The 18353-nt window shown below is 41.0% G+C and overlaps 1 protein-coding gene across 6 annotated transcripts in view; it reads left to right on the top strand.

The window, feature by feature from the left end:
- Positions 1 to 3362: 3362 nt before the first annotated feature.
- The window catches only part of KMT2C (lysine methyltransferase 2C), a 171255-nt gene continuing 156264 nt past the window's right edge, over positions 3363 to 18353 (top strand). For 5 of the 6 annotated variants that reach the window (XM_032236936.1, XM_032236935.1, XM_032236937.1 and 2 more), the window contains exon 1: positions 3364 to 5715. In XM_032236936.1, coding sequence (XP_032092827.1) covers positions 5570 to 5715 — 146 coding nt within the window. In that variant the 5' untranslated portion in view covers positions 3364 to 5569. Of the gene's footprint in view, positions 5716 to 18353 lie in introns of all 6 variants that reach the window. The other variant, XM_032236939.1, reaches the window with a different exon arrangement.

Genomic DNA, 18353 nt, shown 5'->3' with positions numbered 1-18353 from the left:
ACAATAGTTTATATAAATTAATACTAATTTATTAAATGTATATGCTACTTCACTCCCAGCAATTCTGGGTGCTTTTACAGTGGTTAAAATATGCAGAAATCAATTCAGAAATAAAACACACACACACACACACACACACACACACACAAGAGAGAGAGAGAGAGAGAGAGAGAGAGAGAGAGAGAGAGAGAGAGAGAGAACAAAGAACAATTGAAAAACAAACAAGCAAAAGAACCTTGGAGAGGAAGAAAAAAGAAGAAAAGGGTGTCACAGTCATCTTTGCAAAAGATCTAGGCAAATAGGTTGGGATGTGTTGTAGATTGTTTGCCTCTTTCGTAGCTTTTGCTTGTGTCTTTTAAATTGTATATCAGTTTATCTCTATGTATATCTGTGTGTTTATTGACCACTGATTTCTCAGAATGCCAAGCTGATATTGCACATCCTGTGGAACCACAGTCTCCCCTTCTTTCTCCAGGGATAAAGATCACCATCCCAAGTAGATATGAAGTTGCAGAGAACCTAGGGATCCAGGCCATCTCCAGGTCTAAGGGAAATGCCCAGCCTTTACTTTGGGCAGCTGGTGAGGGTCACATGGAAAACTCAGGAGATGGGCAGCTGGACCTCAACTGGAGCCAAGACCTGGTAGCCACCAGCCATTCTATGTCCAGCCAACAGGTAAGCTGAACTCCATCAAACCGCAGGGGTCCCTTCAGCCCAGCACTGGCTTCTGCCATAATTCTCCATCATTGCTCACATAAATATCCAGGGTCATTACAGCTTTAAGACCTCCCAGGGCTCTAGGCATGTCAGAAGGTGTGCTGGCAAGTGCCCTGATGGTTATTCCCAACCACACATATTGACCTAAGAGTTATCGCAGCTGTCAATCACCGCAAACAATAAGGGACGCAAAATAAACAAAATCCAAACAGACTTCGATCCCTCCATAACTAAAGTCCACTTTCAGATACCATTTTCTGCTGGTGCTGCTGGTACACATTACAAGAATGTGAACAATATTTTTCACACTGACCAGCAACTATTCATAAGTAGTGGCAAAGATAAATTATTGTAAGAACTATCCAAATGCCAAACACACATATTCCAGATTTTGCAGCTATTAAATTCTGCATGCCCATTGGCCTAATTCATTTCCTAGCTCCAAATTTCATGGAGTTTTTTTAGTGTTTTGCAAAATATGTGGGAATGGAATAAAATAAAATAAATAAATAATGGATGCCAGTTTCTCTGTGCTGCCCTTCCAAATACTGATATTTTCAATAACTTTACCCCTCAGTTGTAGCCTTAGAGACAATATCCCTTGTGAACATATTTTTGAAAATAAGCCTTTTTACCAAAGAGATAAATGTAGTTGTTTTAAATGCACATTCAGGAGATTGTATAGTTTGCCTATGACTTGTTCAAAGGCCTTAGAGTTATAGTAATTTTGTTGTTATTCTTAACAAGTTATATAACTCTAGTACAGTAGGCAGAGTTAATTAAGAGATAATAATGTTCAATCTAAATGTTTTCTGGTAAAAGAGAGAAATATTCAAAAAGGTTGGGAAGGATGATGATCAGAAGCAAAGTAAGCTTCCAGTGTAATATGTCAAATGAATATTCCACGATGCCAGAAATGTGCAATGAGGTTCCTTCTAGTTGTATGGAAGGAAAAATATCAGAAAATTAAACTTCTGAATTTGGCAGGAAGCAGGGAAATGGAGGGGAGGGGCAGGAAACATACTTTTTGAGCATTTATTTATGTATGAAAATGTAAATAGTATCAATCCTCTGTATAGTCCATCATCATCATCATCATTACCACCATCACCTAAAATCCTGATTTGGGGATACGAATCTGCATGCCCTTCCTCAAAAAATATCTCTGCCAGTACAGTTTGGGCTGTATTCTGTACTTGGCTGGACAAGTTAAATCCCATGTAATGAGGCTTAACCCCCGCACTGAGCCTCAGAGAATCTGGGCAGGGGGCCAACCAGCTAGGCCCGTCTCCCTGGGGAGCGGGGAGTAGGATTAGCACAAGAACCACCACCCCCTTTCGCCATCCCTCCCCCAACCCCCGGAGCAGTGGAAGGATCAGCAGCTGTTGCAGCCAAAATTGCTGGAAACCAACCCTCTCCTTAGGCGCTCTCCCTCCCTCCTTTTCTCTCACACACTCCGTGCCAATTTCAGCTCCCTGAGGCTTCGGTTACGCTGGCTCGGGTCTCTGGTCGGGAGCCAAGTGCCTCCAGTCAGCGCCAGAGGAAACGCTCGGGTATCGGCAACGCCCTCTGCGCGCACAGGTAACACACGCCCACGTTGGCCACCTTTGCGGCGCGCCTTGGACGCTCCCCCCGCCTACATCTCTCTCCCACGTCCGCCTGGTCGGCCTGCGCCCTTCCTTCTTTCCAGTCCGGCCTCCGCTGACCTCACTGTGGGAACAATCGGGCGGATGAAGATCCGCCTGTTCCCGGGCGGCCAGTTTCTGAAGACAACCCGAAGGCTGGGGAGGCGTCGAGGAGGTGAAAATTACGGCTGTTGTCACGAAAGCCACGTGTGCATATCCCTGTTCGGCGTTTTGCCGGTGATTCTCCAGGCGAGCTAAGTCTGGAGAGGCTCGTCTAAGTCAACCAGCCCTGTCAGTTGGCCCCATCCCGAGGAGTGGGAGTCGGTCCCGCTGAATTTCACGGACCGATTCGTCTGAATCCAGCCAAGAAGTGAGTCCGCCTCCGTTCAGGCTGGAAAAGAGAGGGAAGCAGCCTTTCCCAGTCTGATGCTGTCCAAAATATTGGACCAGCTCTTTTCATTTCTAGCCAAGTACAGTCCCAACAGCCAACATCTCCGAGAGACATCAAGAGAGGGATGTCTGGTGAATAGTAGAGAACTGCAGTACCTTTCCATTGTAGCAATCCTAATTTGACTCAACATTTACATTAAAATTGCATTTCTATTTTATGACTCCACTTCCCAGTTCTTTTATGAACAGCTGGAACAGGGTTCAAATAAATCTACCCAAGACTTGTGGGTTGCTGTAGGACTAAAGAACTAAGCCAATGTTTTCCAACTCCCAGAATTCCCCTGCCAGTAGGCAAATCATTATAATAAATCATATACAGTTGGCACATAGGCTGAAGTTAATACTAACTGTAAACATTGATACATGTCCTTAACTCCCTTGTTTTTAACCTCTTCCCAAGCAAAGACTTGTGTCATTAAATATATCGTGAGATTGTTATCCATCCATCTCCAAGAAAGTGTTCAAATGAAATGTGTTTATCAAGATACTAAAACAAAAGCAGCTGAAATGCATTATAATTTAGGTTTTTTATTTACGTACCATCCACTCTTCTAATGGTTTTGTGTGTGTCATAAAGTACAATACCATTAACATGTGTTACTACTACTAATAGATGGAATAGATGGAAAACAGAAAAGCTAACACAGTGGTCTTGAAAGGCTCCAGACAATAAAACTTCTTGAGTAAAAGAGGACTTGCTTCATTGCCTGAGCAATATAACCCATTGTCTTATAAGTCTATAATATATAATAACATCGAAGTCATGAATTTGAGATGGGCAGTCCTATAAATTGAAATATGAAATTTAAATAAATAAGGGCTCAACCACAGGGAAAACTGGAAGAGCTGTCAAATGCACTGGTAGGAATTAATGCTTTATGTACAGGATAGGCTATGTAAGACTTTGAATTCAGAAAACAAAGGTGGATGGCCTCAAATTGTAGTTTCTTGTGTTACGCAGTGCACTTCTCAGCCATGGGAGGGGGGGAATGTTGATTCACAACAGATAAATAAATTCAGAATAGCTCAAATTATTGAGAGGATGATAAGTGGTAACAAAAAAAAGTTGCATTAAAAAGTTGCATTAAAAAGAGGTGCCTTACTGTCCCTGTCCCTTGTATTCGTATTCATATCATGTATTCATAATCATGTCTATACTTAACATCTGTTATCTAATTCATGCTTGACGAAATAAAATAAAGAAACTATCTTGCACTCGCGGTTTGCTCCCAAACCAGCTTCGAAAAGGGCGCCTCGGTTGCGGAAAAGAGGTGGGCACGCCTGACGCTTTGGCACCCAACACCTGCAGGCGCCTCTCAGGGGCTGCGGGCGGCGGTTTGTTTAGCACAGCTGGCAACTCGCGCGCGCGCGCGCACACACACACACACACATACAAACAGAGGCTCTCCGGAGCCTTCCTGGACTCCCCGAACTCCGATCCACCCATCCTCCGGTCTTCCAGGTTTCCCGCCCAACCGTCGCCAGCAGAGCCCGTGAGGTCAGCGACGGCGGCGCGTCGAATGAGCTGTCTGGGCTGAGAAAAAGGGGTGGCCGGTGGGCGGGGTGGCTCGGGCAGGCGCAGTGTGGGGCCCCGCTGAGGGAAGAAGGCGGGGCGGGGGCGGGGGGAGGGGCAGGAGGGAGAGAGTGGGCGGCAGGCAGATCGAGCGCCGCCAACGTCTTCCCCTCCCCCTCCCCCTGAGACGTCGAAGAGGAAATATCCTCACGTCTCCCCCCGCTTCAACTCTTGTTTCTGTGGGGAGGGGGGCAAAGCGAAGTGTGTGTGTATTGGAGGGGGGCGCCGCCTCTAAAGGCGGCGCGAAGCCCTTCCTTGCGGCGTCCGCGACGTCGAAGGTGGCTGCCCGGCAACCGCCACCTCAGGCGGGGGAGGGGGGGCGGGCAGCCCGTCAGTCAGTCAGCCGGGCCGTCATGTCACGTGCAACACCCTCCGAGGCAGAGACGACGCTACCCCCCTCCCCCACCCGCTCCAACTTCCTGGCTCGCGGCCGGGCCTGAGGGGACCGAGAGAAGGGAGAAGCGGCCCCAGGCCCTCCCCCCCTCCCGTGTGACACCATAGACGCACATGTATGCCACACGCGGGCGCGCGCGCTCTCTCAGACACATAGACACACACACACACAGGGAGGGAAACCTAACCGCCCCCCCCGCGCGCGCGCCTGTCCGCCCTGCTTTCTCGCTCCTCCGTCTTCCCTCAGCAGCAGCTGGAGGAGCTGTCAAAACTTCCATCTCCACCCGCCCGTCCGCCGCCGCCGCCTCCACTTCCCGCGAGGGCGGGGGGAAAAGGGGGAGGAAGGGCGCCCGGCCAACGTTACAAGGAAGCGGCGGAACTCCACAGCCTGAGCGCAGCTCTCGGAGGCCCGCCCGCCCGCGAGCGAGCGCGCCCCAGAGGAGAAGGCGTCGGCCGTGTGCCCCCCCCCCGCTCCGTTCCCCTCCCCTCCGTCCTCCGAGCCTCTCCGAGGGGGTCTAATTGCGGTGTGGCTGAGGCGGGCCCTCCTCTCCTCCTCCCCATGCGGCTACCTGCGCGCTGGTCCGCGGCGGCTGAGGCCAGCGATGCGAGGCGGAGGTAGAGGAGGAGGCGCAGGAGGCGGTCGTGGTGGTGGCCGAGGAGGACCCGCAGGAGAAGGGGAGCCGCAGCAGCCTCCGCCGCTGCTGCTGCCGTGGCCGTTGGAGCAGGAGGAGCGTCGCCCTCGTCCTGCCGCCGCACTCTCGCCGTCCCCGCTCGCCGCCCTCCATGCTTCTCCCCCGTCCGGCTGACCAGGATGTCAACCGAGCAGCAGAGCCTGACGCCGCCGCCGCTCCGAGAGCCGGGGGTTTCCCCCACGGCCGCGGCCGCCGCGACAGACAAAAGACCGAGGGGCCGGCCTCGTAAAGATGGCGCTTCCCCTTTCCAGAGAGTCAGGAAGAAGTAAGTTCCGTGCGGGCGTCGCTGCGAGTCGGAGGAAGCCCGGAGGAGCGGTGTCAGCCCCGCCGGGGCGTCCGCCCTCCGCTCGGTACTCCGGTTTGCCGTGTCGCCAGCCCCCTGCTTTCCTGCCGTTTCTTCCTCACCTGTGCCCTTTTGCCCTGCCCCGCTCCCCCCTTCTTTTGTTTTTGTCCTTTCCGTTCCCCAGTCCCAGCGCCCTGTTGGGAATGGCCCTCACCTTTCCCTCCTCTCCCCTTCTCCTTCGCCCCCCTTTGTCACTGTCCTCCCCACCTTCATTTCCCCCTTGCTTTCAACTTCCATTCCCCTTTCTCTCCCCCTCTTCTTTGGCACTGAGAAGAGCTTCCCTGACCCTTTTTTTTTCTCCTATCACTTTCTTTTTCCTCGTTCGTCACCCGCCTCTATTTTAATCTTTCTTTAATTACTTCTAGCTTCACTCGCCCACACATCCCTATTTTTAAAATTCCCAATAATCTCTCTCTAAAAAATAAAATAAACTTATTTTGGAGTTATTCTCCCAGAAGGGGATTACTTCCCTTCCACCCTTTCTGTGGTGTACATTGCAAATCCACCAACCTTAGGCATGTAATTGTGTAATGGGAAGCTCCTCCCCAGGAGCTGTCAAAAGGCACAGTGAGGGGTATACACAACTAGCAGAGAATGGCTGGTGGAAAGCCTGGGTTGTTTTGGCTTTGTTTCTGGATTCTGCCATATTTTTCTACTTGAATCCCAAGAATTAATGTGCTGAAATCAAACTTGTGTCTCATTCTTGCAACACTAGTTGATGTAAATGTGGAGCATCCTGTACTTTGTATTTGGCAGTGAATCAGGTGGTTTGGGTTTGCCAGGAAATAGAGAATACAAATATATTTTGTATAAAGGTTCATGACTGCTGTAATATTGCTCTCTATATTACGTTAATTCGGGCTCACATAATTCACGGATTAAGATGCTTTCCTGTTCATTTTAGAAGAGTGTAATTTACCACCACCCTCTACACAATCCCATAAGAGCAACGATTTTCTTCGGACAACTAGCAAACTTTGGAAAATAACTAGTTCACATTTTTATCCCAAACAAAAATCAGGGTGCTGTGCTTGCTTTCAAAAGTTCAGAAATGGAAAAGCTACATAGGAAACCTTATAAACCATTTTTGTATTTCCCTACATAATGTTGCCGTTTATATTGCTGTTTAATAATCTATTCGGTTCATGTGATACTGAGTAAAACAAGCTTTTATCCTCAAGCAAAATTCAGACCTACGTATTTTTCATGCAAAAAAGTGTCTACATAGTGACAGTGTCTTTTTACACCTTCCCTGATTCCAGCATATTACAAAATGTTTAGAAGACACTGTATCTTTGGTTAAGGAAGGCATTTAGTCTGTCAATTGATTTTCAAAACACCACAGTACCACTCAGTTTTTCCCTGTCTGGTGTTCTTCACAGTCATTATGGCTAAAAGTTCTGAATACCATGGTTCCAGCAAAAACGGAGAACAGACTGGATACATTTTTCTATAGTTGGGTATTTGACCCGAAAAGTTTCTAATATCTCATCTGCTAGGTGGTAAAACAATGATGCAAGAGAGAAGTTGTATCCTTCTATGACTGTGAAATGGCTTGCATGTATATAGCATGCATAGAAAAACCTATGGAAATTGCTGTATAAGACAATTCATTCAGCAGATCTGTATTTTTAAAGTAGTGCTTTAAATTAAAATGTGTATAAAATTTCATAATACATTCAAGTTGATTACATTACCATTATAATTGCATATTCATAGTTTTAATTTCTTATTAAGTATTTTGCTAAAATGCTTTTCTTTTTTGGATTAGATTGTATATGAAGTTAGTTGTAACATGCATTTCTCTCTTTGCACTGCTAATTAGTTTCATGTAGCATATTGATCTTTTTCCTTAAGAGCTAATATTTTTAGATGGTGGCCATAGGTTGTTTCAAGAATTCATACAACAGCAACAATTGGAAAAACAATTGTATTTTAGTGATAATTTAAATTCAGAACAGATTCACAGTAATCATTACATTGATAGTGTCTTTTGGAAATAACACGTTGTTTTTCCCTCTGTTTCTACCAGGTTTGCAAAGTAGATCCAGATAAAGTACTTTTGCTAGTACATCTTATGCATTTCTACTTGCTATTTGAACTATTGCTTAATTTCTCTGATTGCTTGCCACTCCCTTTCTTAATACAGCTATTTTATTTAGTTTGACATGTGGGTTACACATTTTATTGAATGATACCATCAGTGACCTTTTCATCATAAAATACATCTTCCTGTGGAACAGAAAGTGTATTTTTAAAAGTATTTTTCCTTTTGCAGCAAACTTCTGGAATACATCTGGGAATGGGAACTATAAAGGCTATGGATCACAGAAATGTATTTAACTATTCCTTATGTGGCTAACATTTACATTCCTACACCAAAACAAGACTTGTTAAATCTTACCTAGTATGTTTTCAGTATCTCAAGTATGGTGGCACATATGTAATGCATCAACTAAGTCCTATTGTAATCAGTAAAATTCAGAGATGGTATTCAGCAGGTTCTGACCAGTTCTGGAGAATCGGTTTCCTGAAATTTTGAGTAGTCTGGAGAACCGATAAATACCACCTCTGACTGGCCCCGTCCCCATCTATTTGCTGCCTTCCGAGTCCCAGCTGATTGGGAAGGAATGGGATTTTGCAGTAATCTTCCCCTGGAATGGGGAGGGAATGGAGATTTTATCCTTTCCCTGCCACACCCACCAAGCCATTCCCACCAAGCCACGTCACACCCACCAAGCCACGCCCACAGAACCAGTAGTAACAAAATTTTAAAAAATATTTTTATTGTTTTTACATTTAAAATAGTGCAGCACAGCAAAGCCGTTACGACCATACAATCATATTATATACAGATAATCTCGTCCATTAGCTGTCAGCCCATTTAATACATTATCTATCCTTCTATCTAATCACATTATTTACAATTTGTTCCAATCTTGACACCTGTCTTATATCAATAATAAAATATATTCCAAATTTCATAATATTCAGATTCCCCTTTATTTTTTAATTCGAGGGTGAGCCTATCTGCTTTCTCATAGGCCAACATTTTCCTAATTATGTCTAACACTAAATGGGATATTTTCTTTTTTCCAATACTGCGAATAGGTTATTCACACTGCAGTTAATACATGTATAATTAGATAGAGCACATCTTTCTTATACTCTTCCGGTATTATGCCTAGGAGAAAATTTTCTGGTTTGAACAAAATTTGATCTCCCACTATTTGTTCCAGACATGATTGTATCATTTTCCAATATCTTTTTGCCTCGTTGCATGTCCACCAAGTACAGAAAAAGGTGCCTTGCGTTTTTTGCACTTCCAACAATTTGGGGCCAAATTTTTAAACATTTTGGAGAGCTGTGCTGGGGGAAGACGCCTTCTGTACATCTTGTACAGATTTTCCTTATAAGCCTGGCCATTGTTAGTTTCCAATTAAGTATCCAAAGTCCCATTTAGTCAATTCCACATTGTAACCAAAAATGTTCGCCCAGGCGACCATAGTTTCTTTAACATGTTCTTCCTCAAGTTTATATTCCAGCAGATATCTGTACAACACTTCGATCAACTTATCTTCTGTCTCTATCAGGAGCTTATCTAATATTGTGTATTCTTTGGCAATGCCTTCCTTTTTCCTATCCTGATTGTATCTGGAGATAAGACCACCACTCTAGATGTACCCCTCGTGATGAAATGTATTTAACTATTCCTTATGTGGCTAACATTTACATTCCTTCACCAAAACAAGACTTGTTAAATCTTACCTCGTGATGAAATGTATTTAACTATTCCTTATGTGGCTAACATTTACATTCCTTCACCAAAACAAGACTTGTTAAATCTTACCTAGTATGTTTTCAGTATCTCAAGTATGATGGCATATATGTAATGCATCATTGCTTAAAACTAAGTCCTATTGTAATCAGTAAGATTCAGAGGTGGTATTCAGCAGGTTCTGATCAGTTCTGGAGAACTGGTTATGGAAATTTTGAGTAGTCCAGAGAATTGATAAATACCACCTCTGACTGGCCCCACTCCTATCTATTCGCTGCCTCCCGAGTCCCAGCTGATTGGGAAGGAATGGGGATTTTGCAGTAACCTTCCCTGGAGTTGAGAGGGAATGGAGATTTTACAGTATCCTTCCCCTGCCATTCCCACCAAGCCATGTCACGCCCACCAAGCCACTCTCACAGAACCGGTAGTAAAATTTTTTGAATCCAATCACTGGTAAGATTACCTCCAAGATTTCCATAGCCAGTTTTGTAAAATATTTCAGTTGATAGATGGATGTTATGCTGCTATTTGTCTTTTTAAAAATGCATTTCAAGAGGTTTACAGCATTTATCTAAACCAAAAAGGTAATAATTGGCTTTTAAAACAAATTTTATGCCTGTTTATCCTTGACCATCAAACTTTTATCTGAATTGTGTTATATGGACACAAATCTGTCACATATATTGTGTGGTTGGATATTCGTCAGTTTTCAATAAGATACTTGCAAGCCACTATACACTTTATTATCTTTTTCAACCCTAACATACATTAAAAGATATTGTAGAAGCTGTAGAAAATGGTTTGCTAATTCTAATTACTTAATGGCTTACACTTACAGATCAAAACCAATGCCTTTGGTTGCATTGTAAAATCCAGTGTACATGAAGAATACAGGTCTTTGAAGATATGTGATGTACAATTATATGCTAACTCTAGCTTTCTTATATTCTATATTGTTAAATAGTTTGGTTTTCTGTCATGAAAATTAGTTCACAGTTCATACCAAATAGATTTACTGTATAAGTAAATTTACAGTTTTCTACTTTTGATATGATAAAATAATGAATGATACATGGCAGGCTGGGTCTGACATGAATTGCAGCCCTCTTTAAAGATGAAAGTCAGAAATAGCTGCTGATTGCTGCCATTATCTCCAGGTCTGGTGATCCCAGGACTATTTCTTTATTAGTGCCTGAGTGATCAGGGGACATGGAATCCAATTTGTTAACTTCTTGTTATGGCTTATGAAAGCCATAGGAGATAAATAAACAACTTTGGTAATCCTGGCCATCCTTTAGGATGTAAAGGGTATTAAATATATGCACCCATTATTTTCTAATTTCCAATTTCATATTTTAGGGATAATTATAAATTTATATAAAATCTTATTATTTCTATATCCATACCAGTATGTTTTGAAACTATGCTTGTGGTATTAAATTTTATATAAAACAATATTTTAAAGTTCACATTCTTAAATTGTTGTCATTCTGAATACCACTTGTTTAGAATCTATCTGGAAAAAAGTCATTCTTTTAAAAAGGACTTTCTAATTTTATGTGATACACTATGAATTAAGAATTAAGTTAGAATTAAGGTAACTTATTTTGATATACTGGAAACTGCTTATATATATTGCATATGGTAATTTTATTGTCATAAACCTGAAATAATAACATGCTACTAATGGAAAGCTCTCCAAGAAAAGGATACTTGAAAATTAGGGGAGTTAATACTTGTTTACTTTTGTTGTGTGATTTTAAAAGATATAGAAAACAACAGATTACTTAAGATTTTTTTGCTAGTCTGCACAAAATATAGCAATCAATCCCATTGAATAATATTTTGTGACTAAACCAACAGTAATAAATATATCCACCCCTTTTTAATCTCCTATGATTAGTTTTAAATGAATTTTGGTGTATATTTTCTTCCACTGATGTTCCTAAGGCCTATTTATGTATTTTATTCCAGTTACTAATATTTCAGAAACTTTAAGGCCATCAGGCTTTTGGAAATGATTATTCAATACTGGGTTCACTTCCTATTCAGTTCTTAGCCAGAGCTTGGCCAGGTTTATCACTGTAATGATTAGAAATATATTAATATATATTTAGGCATTCCCCTAGAATCTATAATCTTTGGTTGTATATCATCTTAGTTTCCTTATTTCAATAGAAATTCAGAATCCCTCCATTATATTTGTTTTTCTACAAATATAATCAACAGGCTAGTTTGTATATTTGTATTTGGAAATGAATGCAAGCCTGCTTATGATGATGCTTTTCATGGTCATCTAATTATGAAGTGAATATAAATGTGGGTCTGCCCTCCCTGGGATTATCTGCCCATCTATTGTTAGATAAGGTGAGCACACCACAGTTTCCTTCCCTTAAAACTTGTTACCTGATGTGTGCCTTCTCAGTGGATACTCCAAGGCTACTCTTTTAGCCGTCTGGATGGTCAGGACCATGAAGATCTGGCTCTTCTCCCAAGTTTTGGGCTATGATGGAGATTGAGATGGGGGCTTGTTTGATCTGGTTCCAGGGGGAAAGGGTACATTCGTATTTATTTATCTGCTTTTAAGGATTATTATGAGCCACTAAGAATTATTATATGTGGCCATGTGGTAAGTCTTCTATCTGCCTACAGTTTCAGTTGTGGAAAGGCTGTATACCTGTAAATGTAAATTCACTGAGAGATCCCAAAAGAGATAATAAATCACGTAAGCAATATTTGATGCTTTCATTAGCAGTTATATTGTATCCCACCAATATCTTAATGTTTCATAAAATTAAAGAATGTCCCAAATGATGATATGGATGATATGGCTACAGATAGTAAAATGAGTATGAAACTCTAGGTTCTTTTGTTAGCATTACATATTAGGTCCTTATAGAGAATGCTCAGTAGATTTTGTCTATGCATTAGAATGCTTTAAATCTTGGAAAAATAGCTATCTTTACTAGCATCTATGGCACAGAAAGAATTGTTGATATTGGGATTAAAATGTCTTTATTTGTAGTTTTACTTTTTATTTTTATATATGTAATTTATTATTTAAATATGTAGTTTTATTTATTTTTGTTTTCCAATTACATTTTGGTTTTTTAAAATACTGTGGCCATTCAGTTTAGTTTACTTTACTTTATTGTCATTGCACCTCATACAGTGAAATTAAATGCCATCTTCAGTGTACATTATAGTAAAAAATAAAAAAAACCACCACATCCTTCACCTTCTATACAGTTGAATCGAAAACCCCTGATAATATTGCATTAATATTGCACTATGCAGTAGAATTCAATATAGTTATTGTTCTGGGATAAAAGCTGTTTTCCAGCCTATTTGTCCCTTTTTTTATTATCCTGTACTGGATGCCAGATGGTAATAGTTCAAAAAAAGGGTGCCCAGGATGAGCTGGATCTTTAACAATATTTTGAACTTTCTTAAGGCAGAGGGAGCTATAAAGCTCTTCCAAGGAGGGGAGAGGGCAACCAATGATCCTCTGGGCAATGATGTTAATCCTCCGGAGCGCTGTCCTATCTGCCACTGTGCAAGTGGCAAACCATACACACAGATGCAGTAAGTTAAAATACTCTCTATGGTGCAGCAATAAAAGGCCACCAGCAGTTTTTCATTCAGTTGTTGTTTCCTGAGAAGTCTCAGGTTGTATAATCTCTGCTGGGCCCTTTTGACCAGTGCTGCAATGTGAGCGCCCCAGGTCAGGTCCTCTTTTATGATAACCCAGAACTTTTTATGATACCTAGAAACTTAAAACTAGCCACTTGCTCCACTTGGTCTCCATTGATAACCAAGGGCTGGATGTTTGATCTATTCCTTCCATTATCCATTATAAGCCTCTTGGTCTTATTGCTATTAAGGACCAAGTTATTGTCTCCTCAACACAAAAGCAACCAATCCACCTCATCTCATAGGCAAACTTGTCCGAAGAAAGCCCAAAATCATTAGTTTAGACACTTATGTTTAAACATTTTTTTTTAAATTTTATGTATGTGTGCATTTATTTATCTATCCATCCTTTGTTTATTCCACAAAGAATAGTTTCAAAAACTTTGAAATAAGTAATATACTTAAATAATCCTCTCATTAATATTTTTTAAAACTATCCTCTTCCTCTGGCTCCCTTCTGGCCTGTAATGAGCTGGATGTATTATTTTTGCAAATTAAAATAATTGTATATTGCCACCAAACACCAAGAACAGAAGTGGTATTCAACCAGTTTGGACCAGTTCACCTGAACCGGTAGTTTTGGAAATCGCAGATAACCCTGCCCACTTGCCTTGGCTCTGTACCGTCCTATTTAGGCACTTTTTTTAGCCAAAGTGCATGGGCGGAAGGCTGAGTACATTCACGGACGGGGTCACATTTGCCAGCTGGTAGGGAAGGTAAGTGACCAAGAAATATACTACAGTAGCTTCCATTAGATAAAGATAATTCTAATAAATATAAAAAACTAATTTTAGAATTAACAACAATCAGAATTGGCAGTAATTTTTTTTTAAAAAAAACCCAGGTAGCTATCCTTCTGGATTGATCCTGGGGAATATTATTTTATAGTTGTTCTAGTTCTTTCTGCCAAGGAAGGCAGAAGGGGTGTGTATGTGCCTGGAGGCTACTATATAATTCCTAAGCTATTGACCTATGTACTCCACAGGTTACCATCTTCTCCCCTATGATGTTGAACGTTTATTATAAATCCTTCAATGAGGAACTCTAGGTACTTTCTGACCTTGCTTATTTTGTTGCAGACATTTCATTCCCATTTAGGTAACATCATCAGTGCTAATGCTAAGTCCGAAGTATTAGAGTCATGATATGGCCTATGTTTAAAAAATAGCCTTAACTCTCAAGTAATAATAATATAATAATAATACACATTATGCCAATGTGTAACAGAGAAAGGTACTTTTTAAAAAGCTAGAACTATGTCTAGCTTGGGAATACAGCTAAAAATATTGGAGAACCCAAAGGCCAAGTGCTACATGAATGTGGAAGTTTTCATTCATCAGTAAGACGTCCTCTACATTGTACATGGGCTTCAAAAACAGCCTTCCGGTAGTCTATATATATATTTGTGGATAAAGAGTTGATCCCATCCTATCATGCTTTATGATAGAATAGAATAGAATAATAGAGTTGGAAGGGACTTTGGAGGCCTTCTAGTCCAATCCGCTGCTTAGGCAGGAAACCTACACCATTTCAGACTAATAGTTATCAAACAGCTTCTTAAAAACTTCCACAGTTGGAGCATTCACAACTTCTGGAGGCAAGCTGTTCCATTGATTAATTGTTCTAACTGTTAGGAAATTTCTCTTCAGTTCTAAGTTGCTTCTCTACTTGATTAGTTTCCACCCATTGCTTCTTGTTCTACCCTCAGGTGCTTTGGAGAATAGTTTGACTCCCTTTTCTTTGTGGCAACCCCTGAGATATTGGAACACTACTATCATGTCTCTCCTAATCCTTATTTTCATTAAACTAGACATATCCAGTTCCTGCAACTCTTCTTCATATATTTTAGCCTCCAATCCCCTAATCATCTTTGTTTCTCTTCTCTGCACTCTCTCCAGAGTCTCCACATTTTTTAAATTGTGGCAACCAAAACTGAATGCAGTATTCCAAGTGTGGCCTTACCAAGGCATTATAAAGTGGTATTAACACTTCTCATGATCTTGATTCTATCCCTCTGTTTATGCAGCTTAGAACCTTGTTGGATTTTTGGCAGCTGTTGCACACGGCTGGCTCATATTTAAATGGTTGCCCACTAGGATTCCAAGATCCCTCTCACAGTTAGTACTATTGAGCAAGGTACCACCTATACTGTACCTGTGCACTAAGTTTTTCTTGCTTAAATGTAGAACCTTACTCTTTTCACCATTGAATTTCACTTTATTAGATAGCGCCCAATGTTCAAGTTTGTCAAGATCCTTCTGTATCTTAAGCTGTCTTCTGGAGTGTTGGCTATTCCTGCCAGCTTGATGAGTTCCCCATTTATTCCCTCATCCAAATCATTGATGAAGATGTTGAAGAGTATTGGGCCTAAAACAGAGCCTTGGGGTACTCCACTGCATATTTCCCTCCATGTAGATGCAGCTCCATTGAGGACTACACTTTTGAGTGTGGTTGGTCAGCCAGTTATGAATCCATCTGGTGGTGATGCTGTCTAACCCACATTCTTCTATTTTATCTAGTAGTAGGTTATGGTCTACCTTATCAAATGCCTTACTGAAGGCAAGTAAACTATATCCACAGCATTCCTCTGGCCCACTAATTTTGTCACTTTGTCAAAGAATGCAATAAGATTAGTCTGGCATGATCTATTTTTGACAAACCCATGTTGGCTTTTAGTTATTACTTTGTTGTCCTACATTAGTGGATCAACTAGCCAAGTCCTACAGCTGGTCATCGTTTCTTTATGAAAATAAGCAATCGTGATGTGGGTTGAGATTCTCAATCATCCAAATCATAATTATCTCGAGGTTTTTTTTTTCAAAATGCAACTGTTTTTTTCCTTGAGGAAGAAGAAGAAAACATTTCACTTCTCATCCCAGAAGCTTCCATCAGTTGTGATGGTGAGGAAATGGAAAGATAGCAGAGGTGGGTTCTTACTGGCTCGGACCAGTTCGACCGAGTAGGTAGTAACCTGCCTGTTTACGCCCCCGAACCTGTTCTATCGGCAGCACCGTAGGCGGTGCCATCTTATTTTTTGCTTCTGCGCATATGCAGAAGCAATTTTTTTCACTATGCGCATGCGTGCCTGAAAGCGCATCCCTAAGCAAACAGAAGCCGGAACCCACCCCTGAAAGATAGGTATTGTCAGTTGAGACTAGATGGTGGAGGGACGGAACGATAGGTTCTATCTCCCCACTATCCAGTCTCAACTGTCACTGTCCTTCCATCCCACCACCATCTTAACTGATGAAGATTCTTGGATGAGAAGTGAAACATTTTCTTCTTCCTCCTTCTTGAGGAAGAAACAGCCCAGTTGTCTTTTGAAAAAACACCTTTGAGACAAGCTATCGTGAATATTTTGATGGTGAACTTGCTTCTTTAATATAGAATTATATAATAATATCTAGCTCCCTTCCCAGGTAAGATGTTTTAAGTGATGGAACTTTACACAATTGAAACATATTTGTAGGAGTGTGAAAACCTTTAATCTTTTTTCTGCCCTTATTGTTGCATAGATTATATTTTTGTTGCTGTGATGAATCCTGTTCTGAAAAATGGAAATAGCATCATTAATATCCTGTGCCATTCAGTACTTTCAAAAAGCACTGATCCTGGTTGAAACCTAAACTGTGACTTGTGACGAACTCTTTCTTCCAATCTTCCAGTCTCTGCATTTCTCAATAGATGTTTACAGAATGTCCTGCCGGAAAACAATTATCTGGCCTTGCTGCATGGAATTTGGGGTTCTACAGGCTTCATTTTGTCAATTTTTAAAAATGTTTATATAGAACTGAGTGAGATCATTCACAAAATTAGAATGAAGCATCGTCGGTTTACTGAAAACTTCCAAATTTCCTTTTTACTGGGTTTCATTGTAGGAAGATTGAAATCAATATGAAAATTTAGCAGTAATCTGGATGACAGCCAACAAACTCAACTTAGGCAGCATGGAGATTCTGTTGGTTGGTGAGTCATTTGATTAACGAAGTAGTAGAGATACCCTCCTTCAAGGATCAGATTTGTAGCTGGGTGTGCTGCTTCATCAGGAAATACTGTAGCCTGAGGCTTTTTTTCTGTCACAAAATACCTTTTCTCAGTTCATGTTAGTTATGCCAGTCATGAAGCCTTCTATTGGTGTCTGTGTGTATCTATGTGTGTCTTTGGGTAATTTAATCTTAGTATGTTTCTTGAACCCAGTTATTCTTTGAAATATCTGTAAACATTAACTCCCGATAATTTTTATTAATGGGTATGCTGCCTGGATAATTCTGGGAGTTCAAATCAACATAGTGGGAGGGTACATAGATTAAGAAGGTTGGTTTCTCATTTAATATCACATGTAAATCCAGATAACAGTAGTTTGATCAGTAAACCATGGTTAAGTTAATTTATTAATCCAGCCTAAAGGTTGCATTTATTTAATTTTTATGTTGCCCATCTCACTGTACAGCAATGGTTCCCAACCTTTTTTGGCCATGCCCCATCTAAGCATATCTAAAATCCTGATTGTCCCCATAACATATAATTCTTACTTTACTCAAAAAGTGAACTCTGCTCACACAGAGGAAGCCTAAAAGGCCATTAACCTGGTTTAAACAAGGTTCAAATTGCCCCCATTAAAAATCAAATTGTGAGGTTTGGGCCCCACATTGGGAACCAGTGCTGTAGAATGATACTGGATAGCTTACAAGATTGTTGTAGTAGATAATAACTTTGAAGGGTTTTTAGATATTTCAGTAACTATAAAATACAGTAGCCAAATAGCTACGGAAATAAAAATATGGAATGTGGAATACAAGTTTTTAAATTTTAAACTGTATTTGTTTACACTATTGATACTTATTTATAAAACTCTAAATAGATTGATAACTGGCCATTTGATTGACTGTATATTAATTCATAGAATAAATGCTTAACCCATGGTTGATTAATTATAGTTTATTGAAAAGCTCACAACTGACTGGGCTTGCACAAGACAATGTCAAATCATGGGTTGGAGATAATAGCTAACAATGGCAGACTACACTAAACCAGACTCAAATAAGCCACATTAGGCTTAGAATGCCGGGGGGGACGGGACCCTAGCATT

This window comes from Thamnophis elegans, chromosome Z (genome assembly GCF_009769535.1).
Source record: "Thamnophis elegans isolate rThaEle1 chromosome Z, rThaEle1.pri, whole genome shotgun sequence".
In the NCBI taxonomy this organism is placed as follows: Eukaryota; Metazoa; Chordata; class Lepidosauria; order Squamata; family Colubridae; genus Thamnophis; species Thamnophis elegans.
This window is presented reverse-complemented; position numbering and strand designations above follow the sequence as displayed.